The 16,202-nt window shown below is 44.8% G+C and overlaps 1 protein-coding gene across 3 annotated transcripts in view; it reads left to right on the forward strand.

The window, feature by feature from the left end:
- The window catches only part of Pcl (polycomb protein Pcl), a 135,133-nt gene that overhangs the window by 51,907 nt on the left and 67,024 nt on the right, over nucleotides 1-16,202 (forward strand). For 2 of the 3 annotated variants that reach the window (XM_075878805.1, XM_037435919.2), the window contains 3 exons: nucleotides 14,103-14,203; nucleotides 14,442-14,466; nucleotides 15,367-15,432. In XM_075878805.1, the coding sequence (XP_075734920.1) occupies nucleotides 14,103-14,203; nucleotides 14,442-14,466; nucleotides 15,367-15,432 (192 nt within the window). The remainder of the gene's footprint in view (nucleotides 1-14,102; nucleotides 14,204-14,441; nucleotides 14,467-15,366; nucleotides 15,433-16,202) is intronic. The other variant, XM_037435920.2, reaches the window with a different exon arrangement.

A 16,202-nucleotide genomic window follows, 5' to 3' on the forward strand; every position in this document is an offset into this window, starting at 1 on the left:
GAAAGTAAACTGTGACAAGGAGCACCTGCACACTCTACATATAACAATCTCTCCAGTTCAGCATTATTTGACAACCGTCCTTCCTTGAGGCAGCCCTACTCACTGCGTGTAAGGAGCCTAGCTCAGGAAATGGGCGTGCCACTTCTCCAACACCATCTGGCAGCTCCCGCTGCAAATCTCCCACTGGGCAGTGGTAACTCGTACACTGTGATGTGTCCTTCGTGGAGGTTACTAAACATACACCTACTGCACATATCCGTACACACTTTCTTGAACTACAGCACAAATACACTTTCTCGAAATTCTTTACCGATACCTCAAAATCTCATACTTCTGTGTCCTATCCTGCGGTTGGTCCATCTTTTTCAGATGTAGGTGTTCTGCACCCCAATATGAGCATCTTCACTGCAAAGGCATACCCGATATTATCGGCCATCAAACATATCAAAGAAATGAAGTTGGCAGAAGCTGTAATATATACAGATTCTCTAAGCGTGGTAACAACCATGAAAACCTTTAAAAAACACACGAACCCTGTCCTTGCCTTTGTTTACTCACTTTTATGCACAATCTACATGCAGAAACAATATGTCATAGTCTTCTGGGTGCCAGGACACCGCGAGATTCAAGGAAACTTGTTGGCAGATCGACTAGCTGTTTCCGCCTACGCGAATACCACCGTCAATACATCTATAGCGGTTCCTGCTCTTGACCTCAAACCCTATCCCAAACGAAAGCTGAGGGATCATTGGCAGCGCCTGTGTGACACACAAATGCAGAACAAACCACCTCATTAAGCCAAGTCTCGGGAATTGGCCGCCAGTTTTGAGGTCATGCCACACGGAAGTCACACTCATTAGATTAAGGATAACACGCACACATAGTACTCACTCACACCTTTTGTCCGGTGGTGATCCACCTCTATGCGATAAGTGCGGTGAACCACTCACCATGCTTCATGTTTTAGTAAAGTGCAGAGAATTAGACACACTTAGAAAAAAACACTTTCTCTTCCTCCATCAAATGCCCTTGCACCCTTCGATGTTTATAGATAGAGAACCGCTTTTTAGTTATAAATCACTGTTCGCATTTTTAAAGAATGTCAATAATTTTAAAGTCATATTTCCAGGCATCCCCTTCGCATGACCTCTCCGAGTAGAGGTTCCTGCTGTGTTGGAACATTAAAATAGCACCTGCCTCGTGATCCTTGGACTCGAGGGTTATCGGGGAGGCATTCGTGCTTATGCCGTATACCTCATTTTAAATTCAACGACCACTGCCATTGATCTGTGTTAGAAGCATTTCATGTCACCCCCATGATATTAAATACATATATCTTTTACCCGTCTTAAATTGTAGATTTTTAGGCCCCTATACAGCTACGTAGCAGTCTCATAGTTTGTATCTTTCACATGTCACTGTAAACCACACATCAATGCTTTTTTAATGTAATTTTTCATGGTGCCCTTTGGCCAAGTATGGTCCTTGCGCCAATAAAAAGCCACATATTATCATCATCATGCAACGAAGTGGCAGGGAGAGACACCCTTGATATAATGAATTTTCGGCACCAACAAGGTTGGAATATGGCTTTGAGTTTTGTCACTTTGGCACCAGCATGTGCGTTCTGCGGTTGCCCGTTGCCGACGAAATGTGAAATGGTGGCGTCGGTGACAGCGGGGTGAAAGCGAGCGCTTGATAGTGCCTGAGACGAGCCTTCTGGGCCTGCGCCCTTCGAGCTGGCATTGCTGCCGTTCTTGCTGTCGCAGACACTTGAGTAAATGCATCCTTACCCCTTCACTTCAAAAAAAAAAAAAAAAGAGAGAGAGAACTTTAAAAACTTTTGCACTGGCCACTCTTCGTTGCTGAAAAAGTCTCTGAACTGTACTGTTAAAGCAATACCAGGTGATGCCGCTAATGGAAAAATTTGGTTTTGTGTTGTTCCACCTCAAGCTTGCACCACATATGTGGGGTTGCTCTGCATATGGAGAGCGCATTTTCTAATAGTATTCTGCACGTTGTGTCCATGTCATTCACTCGTTTTAGATGCCATGCAGCTTATGGCAGTTGGCATTTAGCCGAGAGCCAGGCAATCAAAGAGACGTGGTCCAGCACGTGCTTAGCATCCTGGAACGCCAGCGGCCGAAAGCGGCGCCCCCACGGGTTTGACGCGAGTAGGTTGCTGCTCCGGGACGTCCTAGCACGCTAGTGTCTCGCTTTAATCCCCCTACCCCTTCCCCCTTTATGCCGGATCGTCAATAAAGTTGTTTCACTCACTCACTCAGACGCCATGCACATGCTCACTGCACGTGCATGGATTGGCCCCAGACAATGCTCAGATTGCATTTTTATTTGATGCCGGCAACTGTTTCGTCACTAATGAAGAGATGTTAGATTAGGCAGGCACTGGTAGAAACTGTCCGAAGCCACAGTGACAACAACGAATCTTTGTAGTTGGCTCGTCCCGTGCTATGTCGTTCTTCACTGCACTGTGGGTTCGCTAGACCATGGCCTTTGCGATTAGCTCTGGCAACGTGACGTCGCCTGCAGGAGGCAATTGCAAAGGCCATTGCTAGAGGATGACGGAGCGCCTTCGTAATGAACGTTCAGTATTCTCATCCCTCATTAACATATATCAAAACGTTTATTTGAAAAAAAAAAAAAAAAAACAAGGAACAAAATAGATACAGGGAGCGTGTGGGTGGGGCCCCTATTTTAGGGCTCCACTGGCTTTAGCGGCCCGCTGCGCCTGGTCGAGGAGCGCTAGTTGCACTCCCAGATCCTCGCTGGCGAGCAAAATCTTTCACTGCTCCCTTGCGAAAATTTTGCCCGCTATTTGCGGCGAGTCAATTTCGGTTGGCCTTTTCCGACAATCCCACGTTATGTGAGTGAGAGTGGGCCTGCCTCCGCACCACGGACAACTATCGCTGTACATCGCAGGGTGAATGGTGTGCTTCAACGAAAGATTTGGATATGTGTTTGTTTGTATACGGCACCAGTCATAAGAATTCCGGCCGGGTAAAGCTGTGTGTGGTACACTGTACCTTCGACGCTTAAGCCGTTGGTTTTCAAGGATATCTTGCGGTAAAAAGGGGCTGTCGTCAGAGTGTTAGGCCGCTCGGTTGGTTAAAGCACGAGCTGCGCCGTCCGCTCTCTCATTGCCATCGAGTCCTGCGTGACCCGGGCACCAGATGATAGCATGGTCCTGCATTAGGTCCGGTCCTAATAGTGAATGGTGTTGCGTGGTAGTCTTCCCGTGAGAAAGAGTCTACATGCGACCATGGAATCGGTGAAAACAAGGGACAATCGTCCCAGAATATCCTTAGCTTTAATAGCAAGCGCGATAGCTAAAGCCTCAGCGTTATTCGCGGATGCGGCTCGTGCCATGGCGCAAGTCAAAAGGCCTTGACCCGGAGCCGCTCCTACGACTGCGAGCGCGTACTTGTTCGTGCCGCTTAGGGCGACATCTGTGTACACCGTGTCCGGATTGTTCCTGAATTGCCGCTGTAACTTGCGAGCTCATGCACTCCTACGACCTTTGTGATATTGGGGGCCCATGTTTTTGGGGATAGGGGATACTAGAATCTTTTCACGTAGCTGTTTAGCCATGGACTCCAGTTCCTCTCCCGCATATTGAGGATGAGCTGGGTAACCTACACGGCGTAGCAATTTTCTCCCAGTAGTGGTTAAGTTAAGCCTCTCCCGTTGAGAAATGAGCACTGCTGCACGTAACTCCTCATAATGATTGTGTATACCGAGGGCTTCGAGACGTTTTGTGGACGTTCCAAGTGGTAGGCCGAGAGCTGCCTTGTACGATGTTCGTATCAACGCATCTAGGGCCTTTAAATCAGTTTTATTGATCTCTTGGAAAGGAAGACTATATGTTAGCCGACTGAGGACAAAAGCCTGAACCAACTGGAGCGTCTCAGCTTCCTTGAAACCTTTTCGGTGTTAAGTGACTCTATAAATCATACGGGAGATCTACTTCACCGTTGTTCAGAGGGTTTTTATTGTGTGGTCCACTCGCTTGTTGCTTTGTAGCCACAGTCCGAGGACTCGCATTTTCTGTGCCTCTTTTATCTTGTGGTCTCCTAGAAAGAGGTTGACCAGCTCGTGAATGCGGCGGCCTATGCCTCGGATTCTAATAAATTCACATTTATCGGGAGCACAGCTCATTCCGCTCTGATAAGCGAAGTCGTCAACAGCGGTCACTGCGTCTTGTAGGATTTGCTCTTTTTGTCCCAAAGAGCCACTGTTGGCCCATAGGGTAATATCATGCGCATAGAACGTGTACCCTAGCCCTGAAACGCTGTCTAGTCTTCTTGCTAAGCGTCTCATGCCGATGTTGAAGAGAAGAGATAGTATCGCCCCTTGTGGTGTGCCTCTATTTGGCATGGGAAACGGATCTGAGCGTGTATTGCCTAGGCCTATTGTAGCAGTGCGAGAGGTTGGAAAAGAGCAAACGTTGTCACATATCTTTTGCCCACAACCGATGTCATTTAGCTGAGATAAGATGAGCTCATGAGACATAGTGTCAAATGCACTTTTCAAATTGAGCTACGATGTGATGTTCTGCACCGACCGTGGTATTGCGGAGTACCTCTTCCCAAAGTAGAAGGAAAACGTCCTGCATTGATAAATGTTGGCGAAATCCAAACATGCTTGTTGGGAAAAGGTTCCGATCTTCAATGTAAGTCGTGAGACGTGTGTGAATCACCTTTTCGAATAATTTGCTAAGACAGGATGTTAATGATATTTGTCTTAGATTTTGTAGGTCGGGTGTTTTTCCTGGCTTCGAAATTACAATAATTTTGGCTTCCTTCCAATGTTGAAGAACCATGCCCTTCTCCCATACCTGTTCATTAAAATACCGAGTAAGTTGTTCCAGGTGTTCATCGCTCAGATTCCGAATCATCGCGTTTGTCAGCTGGTCAGGTCCGGGGGCAGTATTGCGCTTTGCTGCTTGCGCGGCCGCGAATAGTTCTGCCTTGGTGATCGGTGCGTCGAGCACTGCGTTTTCCTGGCCTTGGTATGCTAAAGTGCACGGGGGAGTTGTGAACGCGTCTATGTACTTGTCTCGGAGCTTAGCGAGGAGGGCGTCATCTGTTCCTGGGAATTCCCCAGCGAGCTTCTTAAGAGTTCGGTTTGCTGCCGTTTTGATTTTACCAGGTTCCATTATGTTGCGCAGTATTGCCCATGTCTTGGAGGTGTGTAAGGTTTCTCGGAGTGAGTCGCGAAAATTCGCCAAGCTCGCCGTCTCCAACTGCTGCGCGTAAGCGTTTGCCCGCTCAGATATCTCAGCAATTCTATGGCGCAATTTTCTATTGAGTCGCTGTTGTTTCCATCGCTTGGTCAACCCTCTCCTGGATTCCCACATATGTATCAGATGGCTATCGACTACCGGGGTTTCTGCTGTGAGTGCAACCCGCTTAGAAGTTGCTTTGTGAGCCTTTCATATGTGTGTTGCCCAATCTTCAGCGCTATCCGGTAAAATTTCGGGCAGTGGGACTTTACAATAAGTTACCCAATCTGTTAATACAACATGGCCATGAGACTACCGAATTTTGGGGGAGGCAATCGACACGCTCAAAATATAATGGTCACTGCCGAGATTCTCTTCTAGGTTGCTCCAGAACACCTCGTCAACATTATTTATGAATGTAAGATCACGAAATGTGTCTGCACTGGCGCTGTTACCCAGTCTTTTCGGGTGTTGTAGGAGTACGAGAAGTTGGAGCCCATGCGCATCAACTCGCTCGAGTTCTCGGCCTTTCGGTGTATCTTTTCGGTACCCCCAGGTAGTGTGAGGGGCATTAAAGTCGTCGAGAAGCAGTAGTCGATCCTGGATGCTGGAATTACTCTTGGCATACCAAATGAGCGCGTCAAGATCGGCCCTCTTTTTCTTAGGGGAGCTATACACGTTCGTAATTATGGTTTTGGCTTTGCTACGCTTGTGCGGTAGTATACTTATGATTTCGTGGTTAATGCTGCTAGTTACCAGATAATCTATACTAGTCGCTATTTCCTTAAGAACCAACGTGGCGACTTTAGGGTAGTCTGGATTCGATATCGTGTAGTAGCCACTCAATTTGACTGGCTTATTGCCAACCTCTTGCAGACAAATGACATCAGGTTTGACTGGCGCCGTATTAAGAAATTGTTGTAGAGTGGCCGCACGTTTGTGGAAGGTGCGGCAATTCCATTGCCAAATTTCGAGATATTCGGTGTGCGCTCGTGTTTTACTCGCCATGGATAGTGCTATCGCTGTCCGAGGTTGGGAGTTGCTTCGGGCGACGGATAGACGGAGCACCCGGGCTGCTTTTAGGCCGTTTAAGAACAGTGGCCCTTATGCTGGCAATAGATTCGTCGACATGACTTTTTAGGTTCTGAAATTTGGCAAACATTTGCTGCTGAAAGCTTTGCATGCTTTGCAGTTGCTGCATTACTTGTTTTAATGTACCTTCCATAGAATTAGACTCGATCGTAACCTGGCCAGATGTGCCGGTTGCTTTAGAAAGTGTTTTTTGGCTCGATTCCATACCGCGGTTAGCTTTGAGGGAGGCCAACTCTCCTTTTATTTCTGCCAAGCTCTCACGGAGGAGTTTGTTCTCGCTAATAATTTTTTGATATTCTGGATTAGCCGTTACAGGAGCAGCGGGAGAAGCAACTTGTGCATAGCTCACCTCGCCATGTTCGGGCGCTTGCTTGATCGCTGAGCGTGGAGCCCCGGATTTAGGTGACTTGTGCGAGTGAAATTGGGGTGGGGTCTTGTGAGTAGAGTCCTTCCGAGTCCGGGATCTCGAGCTAGATCTGTATCTAGAGCCAAACCTTGGGCGAGTCTCTGGCGACTCCGGACAGTGGTCTAGGGCAGATTGTTCATCATCAGAACTGAACCAGCGGAGGCGTTGAGGTGGCTTTGGTGAGGTGTCATTCAGAGTAGGCTGGTGTACACTAGCCCTTGAGGTTCTTTTCTGCGGAGAGTTGAGTCGTTTTCTGCAACTTCGGTCGCCTGTCAAATGACCCTCGCCACAAGCTGCACACTTCGGAGAGCACTCATGTCCGGTTGCAGGGTCCCGTTGTCCACAATCGTGACACACTTGAGTGTCCGGCTGGGGGCAAACGTCCGAACGGTGACCAACTTGATGGCACACTTTGCACACCTGGGTGGTAACCTTGTAGGGGTAGCAAACAAGTTCTCCGCCGTTGTAATAAACGTACCGAGGTGTAATTCCTCCGAAAAATGTTATAACGGCCGTCTTGGTGTTTTTAAACATCCGTGCTTGCAGAATTTCGACACCTTGGGTGCGTATGCGGAGATTGGCTTTTTGCGCTTCAGGCGTCGTGTGGGGGTCTAAGCCGTGAATCACACCCTTAGTTCGCTTGTCGCTACGTAGGCATTGACTGAGTGTGGCCGGCCGTTGATCTTTAGGGTGGTAATACGCTTCACGTGGTCCGCCACTGTTTGGTGCGGCGTCGAAACAATGAAGATGTTGGAACCTTGCTTGATTCTTAGCAAAAATTGCTCACCAGATATTTTTTCATTGCAAGCTTCTATCACGGCGTCTGCCAGTAGTGGACTAGTCAGGGTCTTGACCAGTAGCCCTTGGTGTTGTCGCACCACTATTTTGAAGTCGTCTTTGGGCAAGGGGGGTAGCCGCCTGTGGGCAGGCCTATATTTAGATTTTCTGGTTGCTATATTTAGATTTTCTGGTTTTCGACGTCGTCGAAAAATCTATGGACTTGGCCTTCTTTTCTTTCGCAAGAGCCTTCTGCCACAGAGTGAGCACTGTTTGCCAGGCTCTATCCGCTTGGTTTTGGCTGTCGGTCTCGGCGTTCTGACCGTTCGTTTCATTTGGCGTTGAGAGGCTCTTAGCTGTAGAGTCTTGAAAATCCATATTTTCAAGCTCTTGGCGCCGCGTGTCCGTCATTCGCGAGGGTCCGGGACGCGCAATAGCGTCTGGGGGTTCATTCGCGAGAGCCATCATGTACGCAAGCAACGTGCACGGTAGCGTTCCTGCAGCCGCCTACATGGCGGCGATGGCGTTGTCGAGCTTGCACGATAGGCAGGTGCGTTTGGGCTTCTAAAATAAAAAGTTCTGGTCACTTACAGCTGTGGTTGGTGTCAGTCGGTGCGGAACAACTTCAGGATGCCATGGCAATAGTCGAAATTGGCCGCACACATAAATTCCCCCAATAGAGCCGGAAAATTCACGGAGCACTTGCGGACATGGCTCTTCTTGTCGGCGCCACCTCCCTGTGTCCTCACTAAGAACCGACAGCTAAAACATCAGTTTCACCACAAGGGCAAAGCAATGAATGAGAAAGCAATAAACTGTAATGTTATAAGAAGACTGGCCACTAACTGTCACCAGTATTTGCAACTTCTCTGTAACAAAGTGGCAGTGAGAGACACTCTTGATATAATGAATTTTTGTCACCAAGGACCCAGTACATGGAAGGGTATACGAGCCGTGTTATGATGCTTGCCAAGATAGCACGCGTGCCTTTAAAGTCAAAGTTTACTGTTGCTGCTCGAGCGACCTTCCCCCATCACCAGCGTTTCAAGACTGCTGGGGTGTTTCCTCTTTTCTTGAGTATTCGAAGGCAGGTCTAACATGCAGGGAGTGGATGTTATCACATGCGCCCTCTGAGCAATGGAGATGGGCCGATTCGTTTGATCTGTGCTTCAGCAGCGGTCATTGCCCATCCCACTCGCACGCTTTCACTTGCGTGTAGAACTTACAATGCGTGGGAGATTGTTATCAACAATGCGAAATCCGTTGAAAATGTCTGTATAATTGCTATCGCAATGATGACATTTTTTTACCGCTAAATAAATGTTTGGGTGAGCTTTGCCTTCAGTTCTCTTTCAGTTTAATTTTGCATTTTGTTGTGCCAAAATTGCATAATGAGAACTTGTTTGCCATGACTTTTTTGGGGAATTAGTCACTTTCATTATATATATCCAGGTTTAACTGTATGCGGATCTGAATTTTGAGAACTTTATTCATTGTTTTTATAGTATTTGATGTTCATTACACAATATGAATTGAACAAGGTTCAATATAGTGTCAGAAATTTGTTAATTTCTGTGAATTTTAAATTAAGTTTCATAAGCCAGTTTTGGTAGGCATTAAGGGTTGCAAAGGCTTTAACATTTCAGGGACTTGTCTTTAAGAAGATGGATCTGCTTGTAAAATCATTGTCTCCAGCAAAAACCGTTATTCTAAGGATTTTTTATCACTGTAATACCCGTGTCACACGAGCGTTTTGAAGGCCATCGAATCAGTGGTCTGTTGGCTCAACTGTCAAGCACGAGCTGCCACACAAACAGTTTCGGAGGTCATTGAGTCATTAGTCTATAGAGTCATTGGATGGAGTACCCCAACACTCCGTTGAAACTTCAATGGTCACTGAATGACGGAAGTGGAAACAGCGCGAATGCACCGTCTTGTTCATTGTGTGCTTCTACACACGATTAGAAAAAAAGGAATCTAACCAGTATGCTTTAAAAGCAGTATATGTGAGTGTTGTGAATTATTTAATTGAGTATTTTCGCCACTTGAAATGTGTGAACTGCATGCACTTTTGACAATAGCCACGAGCTTGTACTCAGCATGCTGTCTCTCTATGTATTCTTTGCCTCAGTTTCGCCGCTCAAGAACTTAGAAGCTAAATATACATTCATAACTATGAATAGTGACTTTATTGAAATATTTAAACAACATCAACAGACATACTTGAGTTTTTAAGTGAACTTGCATTGTTTACTTTAGGTGACGTGAATACGAAAATAAGGATCTGTAGCGCCTCACAATTTTTGCAAGAAGCGTCTGAACTACTCAACGGCTGTTCTAAACTTCCATGTAGCGGTGCGAAAACTTCCACGAGTCGATAGAGTTGTGCGTTTCGACGGCCATCGACTGGATGGCCTTTCAAAGGGCCAGTGTGACACAGGTATCCAGTTGAACCCCTTTTTAGGAGGCATGCTCTAGCATCAAATTCTTGGCTTTTATATGAGATGTCTCTTATAAGCAGTGTACCACGTACGCATTTTCCTGTAAATGTGCACTTACTGTAGGCATATTGGTGTCTCATATCTATATGTCTCTTATATCAGTGTCTCTTATAAAGGGCTTCGACAGTAATTCAGTTTTATCTCAGAACACCTACATGATGTTATAGGGCCATGTAGAAGTGCCCCTAATAAATGCATGCAGCTTCCAGTGCTGGGAAACCTGTGCCAATGGGGCCAACTTGCGTCAACTGTAAATTACTGAATCAACTGTAAATTACTGTGCCATACTGCTCCAAAAGGATCAATTTTTGTCTAATTTGTGCTACTGCTGTGCCACAAAATAGTTTTGGAACCGAAAGTGATGTTGACAGCACGCATTGTAAGCTGATATGACGTGGTGGTCGCCATTGTGTACTTGCACTGCAGCTAAAGCACGGGATCGGCCTATGAAATATTTCGACTTTCGTGCTATTGCGGCGGTGCCTTTTTCGGTAATCATTGGCAAAGAACAAAAGCGATGTGGCAACCAGCGAAAAGCGCGTCAGTATCACTTATCACCGACAAAAAGCCTACATGTGGCGTTGCCCCGCTTTGAGCTTACTGCACGCTTTTAATAGCTGGCGAATACCTCAGAGCGTTGAGGCACCGATTGCTGCTGCATCAATCGCTGTGTGGGACCGTGTTCAGTGTGCACCGCTTTGCAGAAACGAAAGCCGCTCATTGTGGAGGTGAGCATTTTAAATCGCAGGGACCTAGACAGCAAGTGTAGAACACATGTTCATGAAACAAGAGCCCAAACACGCCTCCGTTCACTGCTAAGACTGCTTGAGCTTCTCTTGCAAAAAGCTCGCATCGTCACGTTAACGCAACAGGCTTCTCGTCGCATATGTCCACAGTCTGGAGCAGAGTGGGCGCAAGTGGCTTGGCACATTGTGTACGTCAAGTAGGGGAAGCACTGCAAGCAACTAGCCAGTGGACGATCGGCTCCCTGTCACCGTATCGCATCTTTAAAAAGTCAGTTTTCGCTAAGTAGCAGATCACGGTACACATTTATCGCGGACAACTGAATATGTTCATTTCTTCGCTATGTCAGTCTCTGCTTAGGCTGTGTATCTCGGACTCTGGACTAGTATCGAAATGCTCTTTGGTGTTGTCACCGCGTTCCATCGGACGGTCATGCGAGAATGCCAATAATTTCTGAGTATTGGCAAAAAGAAAGTAATGGCTTCGTGGTGGGTACTTTAGGCAATATTCGCTGTGGCACTGTAATCATTTCTGCTTTAGCGATGAAGGGGAGTTAGAGGAATGCGAATTGGTACTTGGTTATAGGTGTGCCCACATGAGGGGGTGGGGGGCTCAAAGCCAGCCCCATACAATGATATTATAGGAAAGGGGGCTGAGGGGGGTACAGAGCTATGCCCCATGCATTGACTCTATAGGGAAGGGGGATGCAAAGGAAGCCCCCACACAGTGACATGATAGGAAGGGGGGCACTACAATGAACCTCTGCGGCCCCCCCTCCCCAATGGGGAACCCTGCACACGCTTATGTACTTTGTGGTCAATGCATTCTACGTTTAGTGTGTAGTTAGCCGCATTCCCAGCAGTTTCTTTCTATGTATGTACGTAATAAGAAAGCTTTACTATAACGAGCTTCGAATTTGTGTGTGTGGGCATGTGTTTGTGTGTGCTCTGCTATGAACTTCTTGATGCAGTTAGCTTGTTGGTGCAATATCCTTCACTATGTTATGTCACCGCTTCTGTACATAATCCTACATTTGTTGATTTTTTGGGCTTGCTGCTTCTGTATAAATTTATATGTAAACTGGGAGAACAATCGACTAAATAAGGCTAAATTTTCTTCCTCCATGTGCATCATGAAAAACCTGTGCCTGCTTCAAACACTGAGTTAGCTGTTCCAAAAGCAAACCTAGCATTCTCTAATTGCTGCTCCAAAATGCTGGAAGGCATTCCCACCACTGAGCTTCAAAAAAAAAAAAAATCTATTGGTTGCTGAAATCCTAAGCTTATTGAAGAAGGAGTTTGGTTGCCAAAAAAGCTGTAAAAGAGTGAATTGTTTTATCGGGGGGGGGGGGACTGTTGTTTTCAGCAACTCAATGATAGTTTTTCAGCCTGGTGTGGTGTTCTAGTAATTGTGGCACTCTACTGCTAATTCGAAGGTGGCGGCATCAAATCCCTGTTTCGGTGGCTGCATTTTCAATGGAGGCGAAAATGCTTGAGGCTCATGTACTTAGATTTAGGTATATTTTAAAAATACCCAGGTGGTCCAAATTTCCGGAGCCCTCCACTACGTCGTATCTCATAAACATATCGTGGTTTTGGGACATTGATTGATATGTGACGTTTTAATGTCCCAAAACCACCTTATGATTATGAGAGATGCTGCTGTGGAGGGCTCCGGAAATTTCGACCACCTGGGGTTCTTCAACCTGCACCCAAATCTGAGCACATGAGCCTACAAGATTTTCGTCTATCGAAAATGCAGCGGCCACAACCGGGATTCGATCCCGTGACCTGCGGGTCAGCGGTCGAGTACCTTAGCCACTAGACCACCACGGCGGGGCGGTTTTGGGACATTAAATTCCAGATATTATTATTATTATTATTATTATTATTATTATTTTATTATTATTATTATTATTATCATCATCATCATCATGATTATTATGAAAAGTAATGAAAAGTAAACTTCAACCATGTATGCTTGCTTGTTATCCCTTTGTCGCTGTGCGAGACCACTTCAATTCATTCAATAATAGGTAGATTAACGTACAGAGAGAAAGCATAAATAGTTAACAGAATGATCTGATTATTGAGTGTCTCCATTCCGAAGGAAGGGAGGTATATTCTAAATAATGAATGGAAGTGTGGGCGAAATGTGAGAGACTACATAATGATTTAAAATTTGTGATAGTAGCTTAGTTTGTATTTTTTTCGATACTATAGCTCTGCCTGGGGTTTTCAGAGTACATACCTAATTGTTTCTCAAGCTTCCACAAGCGGTGCTCAGAGTGTTCGAATAATTTCTTGGCTAGAAAACATCTTATGAATCTTCCACGTAGAAACAGCCTCGTTGTGTTTATTGTTATGCCTCAAGAAGTGGCATTGTGAGTGCATGAATAATTTCTTAGCTGGAACACTTTTTGTAGCCAGGACAAACACATATGGTACCTTCTATAAACAAACAAGCATTAATAGCCGCACCTACCTGTCAGAATCATCCTGTCTTGATGCACCGAAGAAGTCACCTGGGTAGAGTTGCAATATGAATGGCTTTTCCAAATCTTTATTTCCGCAAACTGTACAAGATTGGAGCCTGTTAGAAAAAACTACCAAAAGCAGTAGCACTGCATTTCAATATGGCAGGCCACAATTTCAACATACTGAAACATGAAATACCACAGTCAATCCTTCTCTCTCATGGGGACTGAAAATAACGAGTTGTTTGTCATTCACAAGTTACTACAGTGCTGCCAATAAGCATAAATGTGTAAAAAGGAGCTCTGAAATATATGCACCAGTTTTTTTGTTTATAAATACCGTGCTTACTATGGAATAGTTGTCATTTTTAGCCTCTCTCATAGGTAATTCTTGGAAATGAGAAAAACTACTGTTCATTACAAATCTGTGGGGCACACAGCTCAGTATTGTGGTCGCTATGTCAAACGGACCCAACACCAGTCTTTACTCTTGTCCCCCTTAGTTGCTCCATTGCAGCACAACTCTGAGCTTCCCTTTGACATGCCTACCTTTCTATTTTGAATGGCACCCATCGTTTCTCCTGTCTTTCTTTGTCTTCCTTTATTTTTGCTGCCAACAAATTTAGTTGTCTCCTCTATGATAGAGGTTGGGCAACATTTAGCAGTACCTACATAAAAATGCTGTTTGAAAAGCCAGCGCTGCCTTGACAAAAACAAGTGATTTTATTAAAGCACCGTCTTCTGCGGCATTTCTTTTTTAGTGATTACTTATGACTGTTAGCTACCATCTTCCTCTGAATTGCTTTTTTGTTATGACAATGCATCACTCATTTTAATATAATTTTTGCCCCTAAACGTGTATAGGATTTCATCAAACGTGCCATGCACCCAAAATAAGTGACCAGGTTCTGCTGCCAAATATACCATGGCACTGCCGAAACTGCGTTCCTGTGGGCTCTGTGCGGGTAAGAGCTCAGTTTCTGTCTCCATTCTTATATTTATGTTTGTTGATCTTGTTGTCAACTTCCCAGAGATGAAACTTATGCCGGTGTAAGCCACCTGTTTCTTGGGGGCAGGTAAGGAGGGTCGGGGGGATAAGAATTTTCAGATATGCTAAAGTTTACTCTGGGCGTAATATTTGGCAGATATTTTCAGTGCCCTGACATACAATATATCAACTTTCCTTTTGTGTTTGTGTTACAGAAAAGTGCAAAGAACTACAAAAATGGTAAGTCACCACGTTTACTCCTTCAAAATTTTAATGTTTACTCCAGTACTAATACCAAATTTGAGTCTTTTTTTTTTTCCTACTACTCCAGTACTAACACAATATTTGAGTCTTTTTTTTCCCACTGCCGTGAGCTTTCAATGCCTATGTGCAGGCATTAACATACTCTCAGAAGGTTATAACAGTTAACTTTCCCTTTTGGTCTCCCATCACAGGACGTTGCTATGTTTCCCAATATTATGCACCTTAAATCTTTCATGATGAGAAAGCTCGACTAAAATATGTGGTGAACTAATATAGTAAACTTCACATTTCATTACCACGGCAGGGGCATACCAAGTTCCAACTGCATTGATTTATCACATTTGTTTAGCTGATTATAAATTAGTGTATATAACTACCAAAGGAGCTTTGGCAGGGTTGAAGGGCTGTCTTCCTGACTTGCCCGCTCTTTTTTTTTTTTTTCAACTGCCTTCGAACAGCATGCTGCCATATTATCTGGGGGTACGGTAGCAGGATTGTGACAGTATAGTAGCAGAATTTTATCTGCTTTGTTATCTTCTGGAAATAACAAAGGGAAAAAAAACTAATCTGTTATTTTGATTTGTTGAGTTTTGTTATAACAAGGTTTCAATGTGCTGCCATGCGGGAAACGTTTCTGGTTTTGAGGATGATATAGTGTATCCACAACAAATTTGTTTTTCACGGTGGATGGCGCTGTACATGACTACACATCGTATATTGCTGTGGCACCATTTTGTCCATGGCACACATGGACAGGCGGTGCCAATCTATTTCTTCCATCCAGACTCTGACAGTCAAACATTGTTGGTCTAGGCTAGAATGCTTTTTTGTCTTGACATCAAGCACTGCCCTTTTACTAACAAGACTTTTTTCTAGGTAAAATGCATCCATCGCCATTCACTTTGAAAAACAGCAGCCATCACATCCAGCTGCGAGTTTCACGTACGCAAAATTTATCATATTTACTCGCACATCGTGTGCACTTGCATAACAAATGCACCCTCGGCTTTACCATTCGAAAGCTGGAATTTCTCCATTCTTGTAGTGATAGCACTTCCAGCTGTGTGCTTGTGCAGTTCTACAAATGAATGGCCATGCTGTAGTTTTCCAATTCTGTCACTGAGATTAATAGTTGTAGCACATTCCTCAAGTAACCACTTCTTATAAAAAAAGCACATTTTTTGTTAATGTGCCAGGGCTACAGCCAAATAATATAACACATAGAAAGTTGCATAGCTGTTAGTAAACCAGTGAGCTGTACATCATTGCTGTCAAGATGAAGCTTTCTTTGCTTACTGCATCATTATCATAATGTTAGTCATAATAGCTGTTCTAACTACTTGTATCACCGAAATCTACCATGCATTTATATGATTTGTTGTTTTTTCTTGCCACTCTAACAAACCATTGCTTACTCATGCATTTGTATGTTGATAGGACTCATTTCATGATCACGCTGGTGGGACTGATAGGGCTTAATAATGGTTATACAGCTTTGTGGTCAAAGGCGATGAAATGTCTATGTGGTGAAGTGTGGTAGTCATACTATAGAGGGTGTCTACCAACCTGGAAACCCTGGAAAAGTCAGGGAATTTCTGGAAAACCTGGTCAGGTCATGGAAACTGACAGCAGTTCTGTGCAACCGTTACAAAACTAAGCATTACAATTGATCAAAGCTTAAAAAGTCTCTCTCAGTTGCAACTACAGTGAGC

This window comes from Rhipicephalus microplus, chromosome X (genome assembly GCF_043290135.1).
Source record: "Rhipicephalus microplus isolate Deutch F79 chromosome X, USDA_Rmic, whole genome shotgun sequence".
NCBI lineage: Eukaryota > Metazoa > Arthropoda > Arachnida > Ixodida > Ixodidae > Rhipicephalus > Rhipicephalus microplus.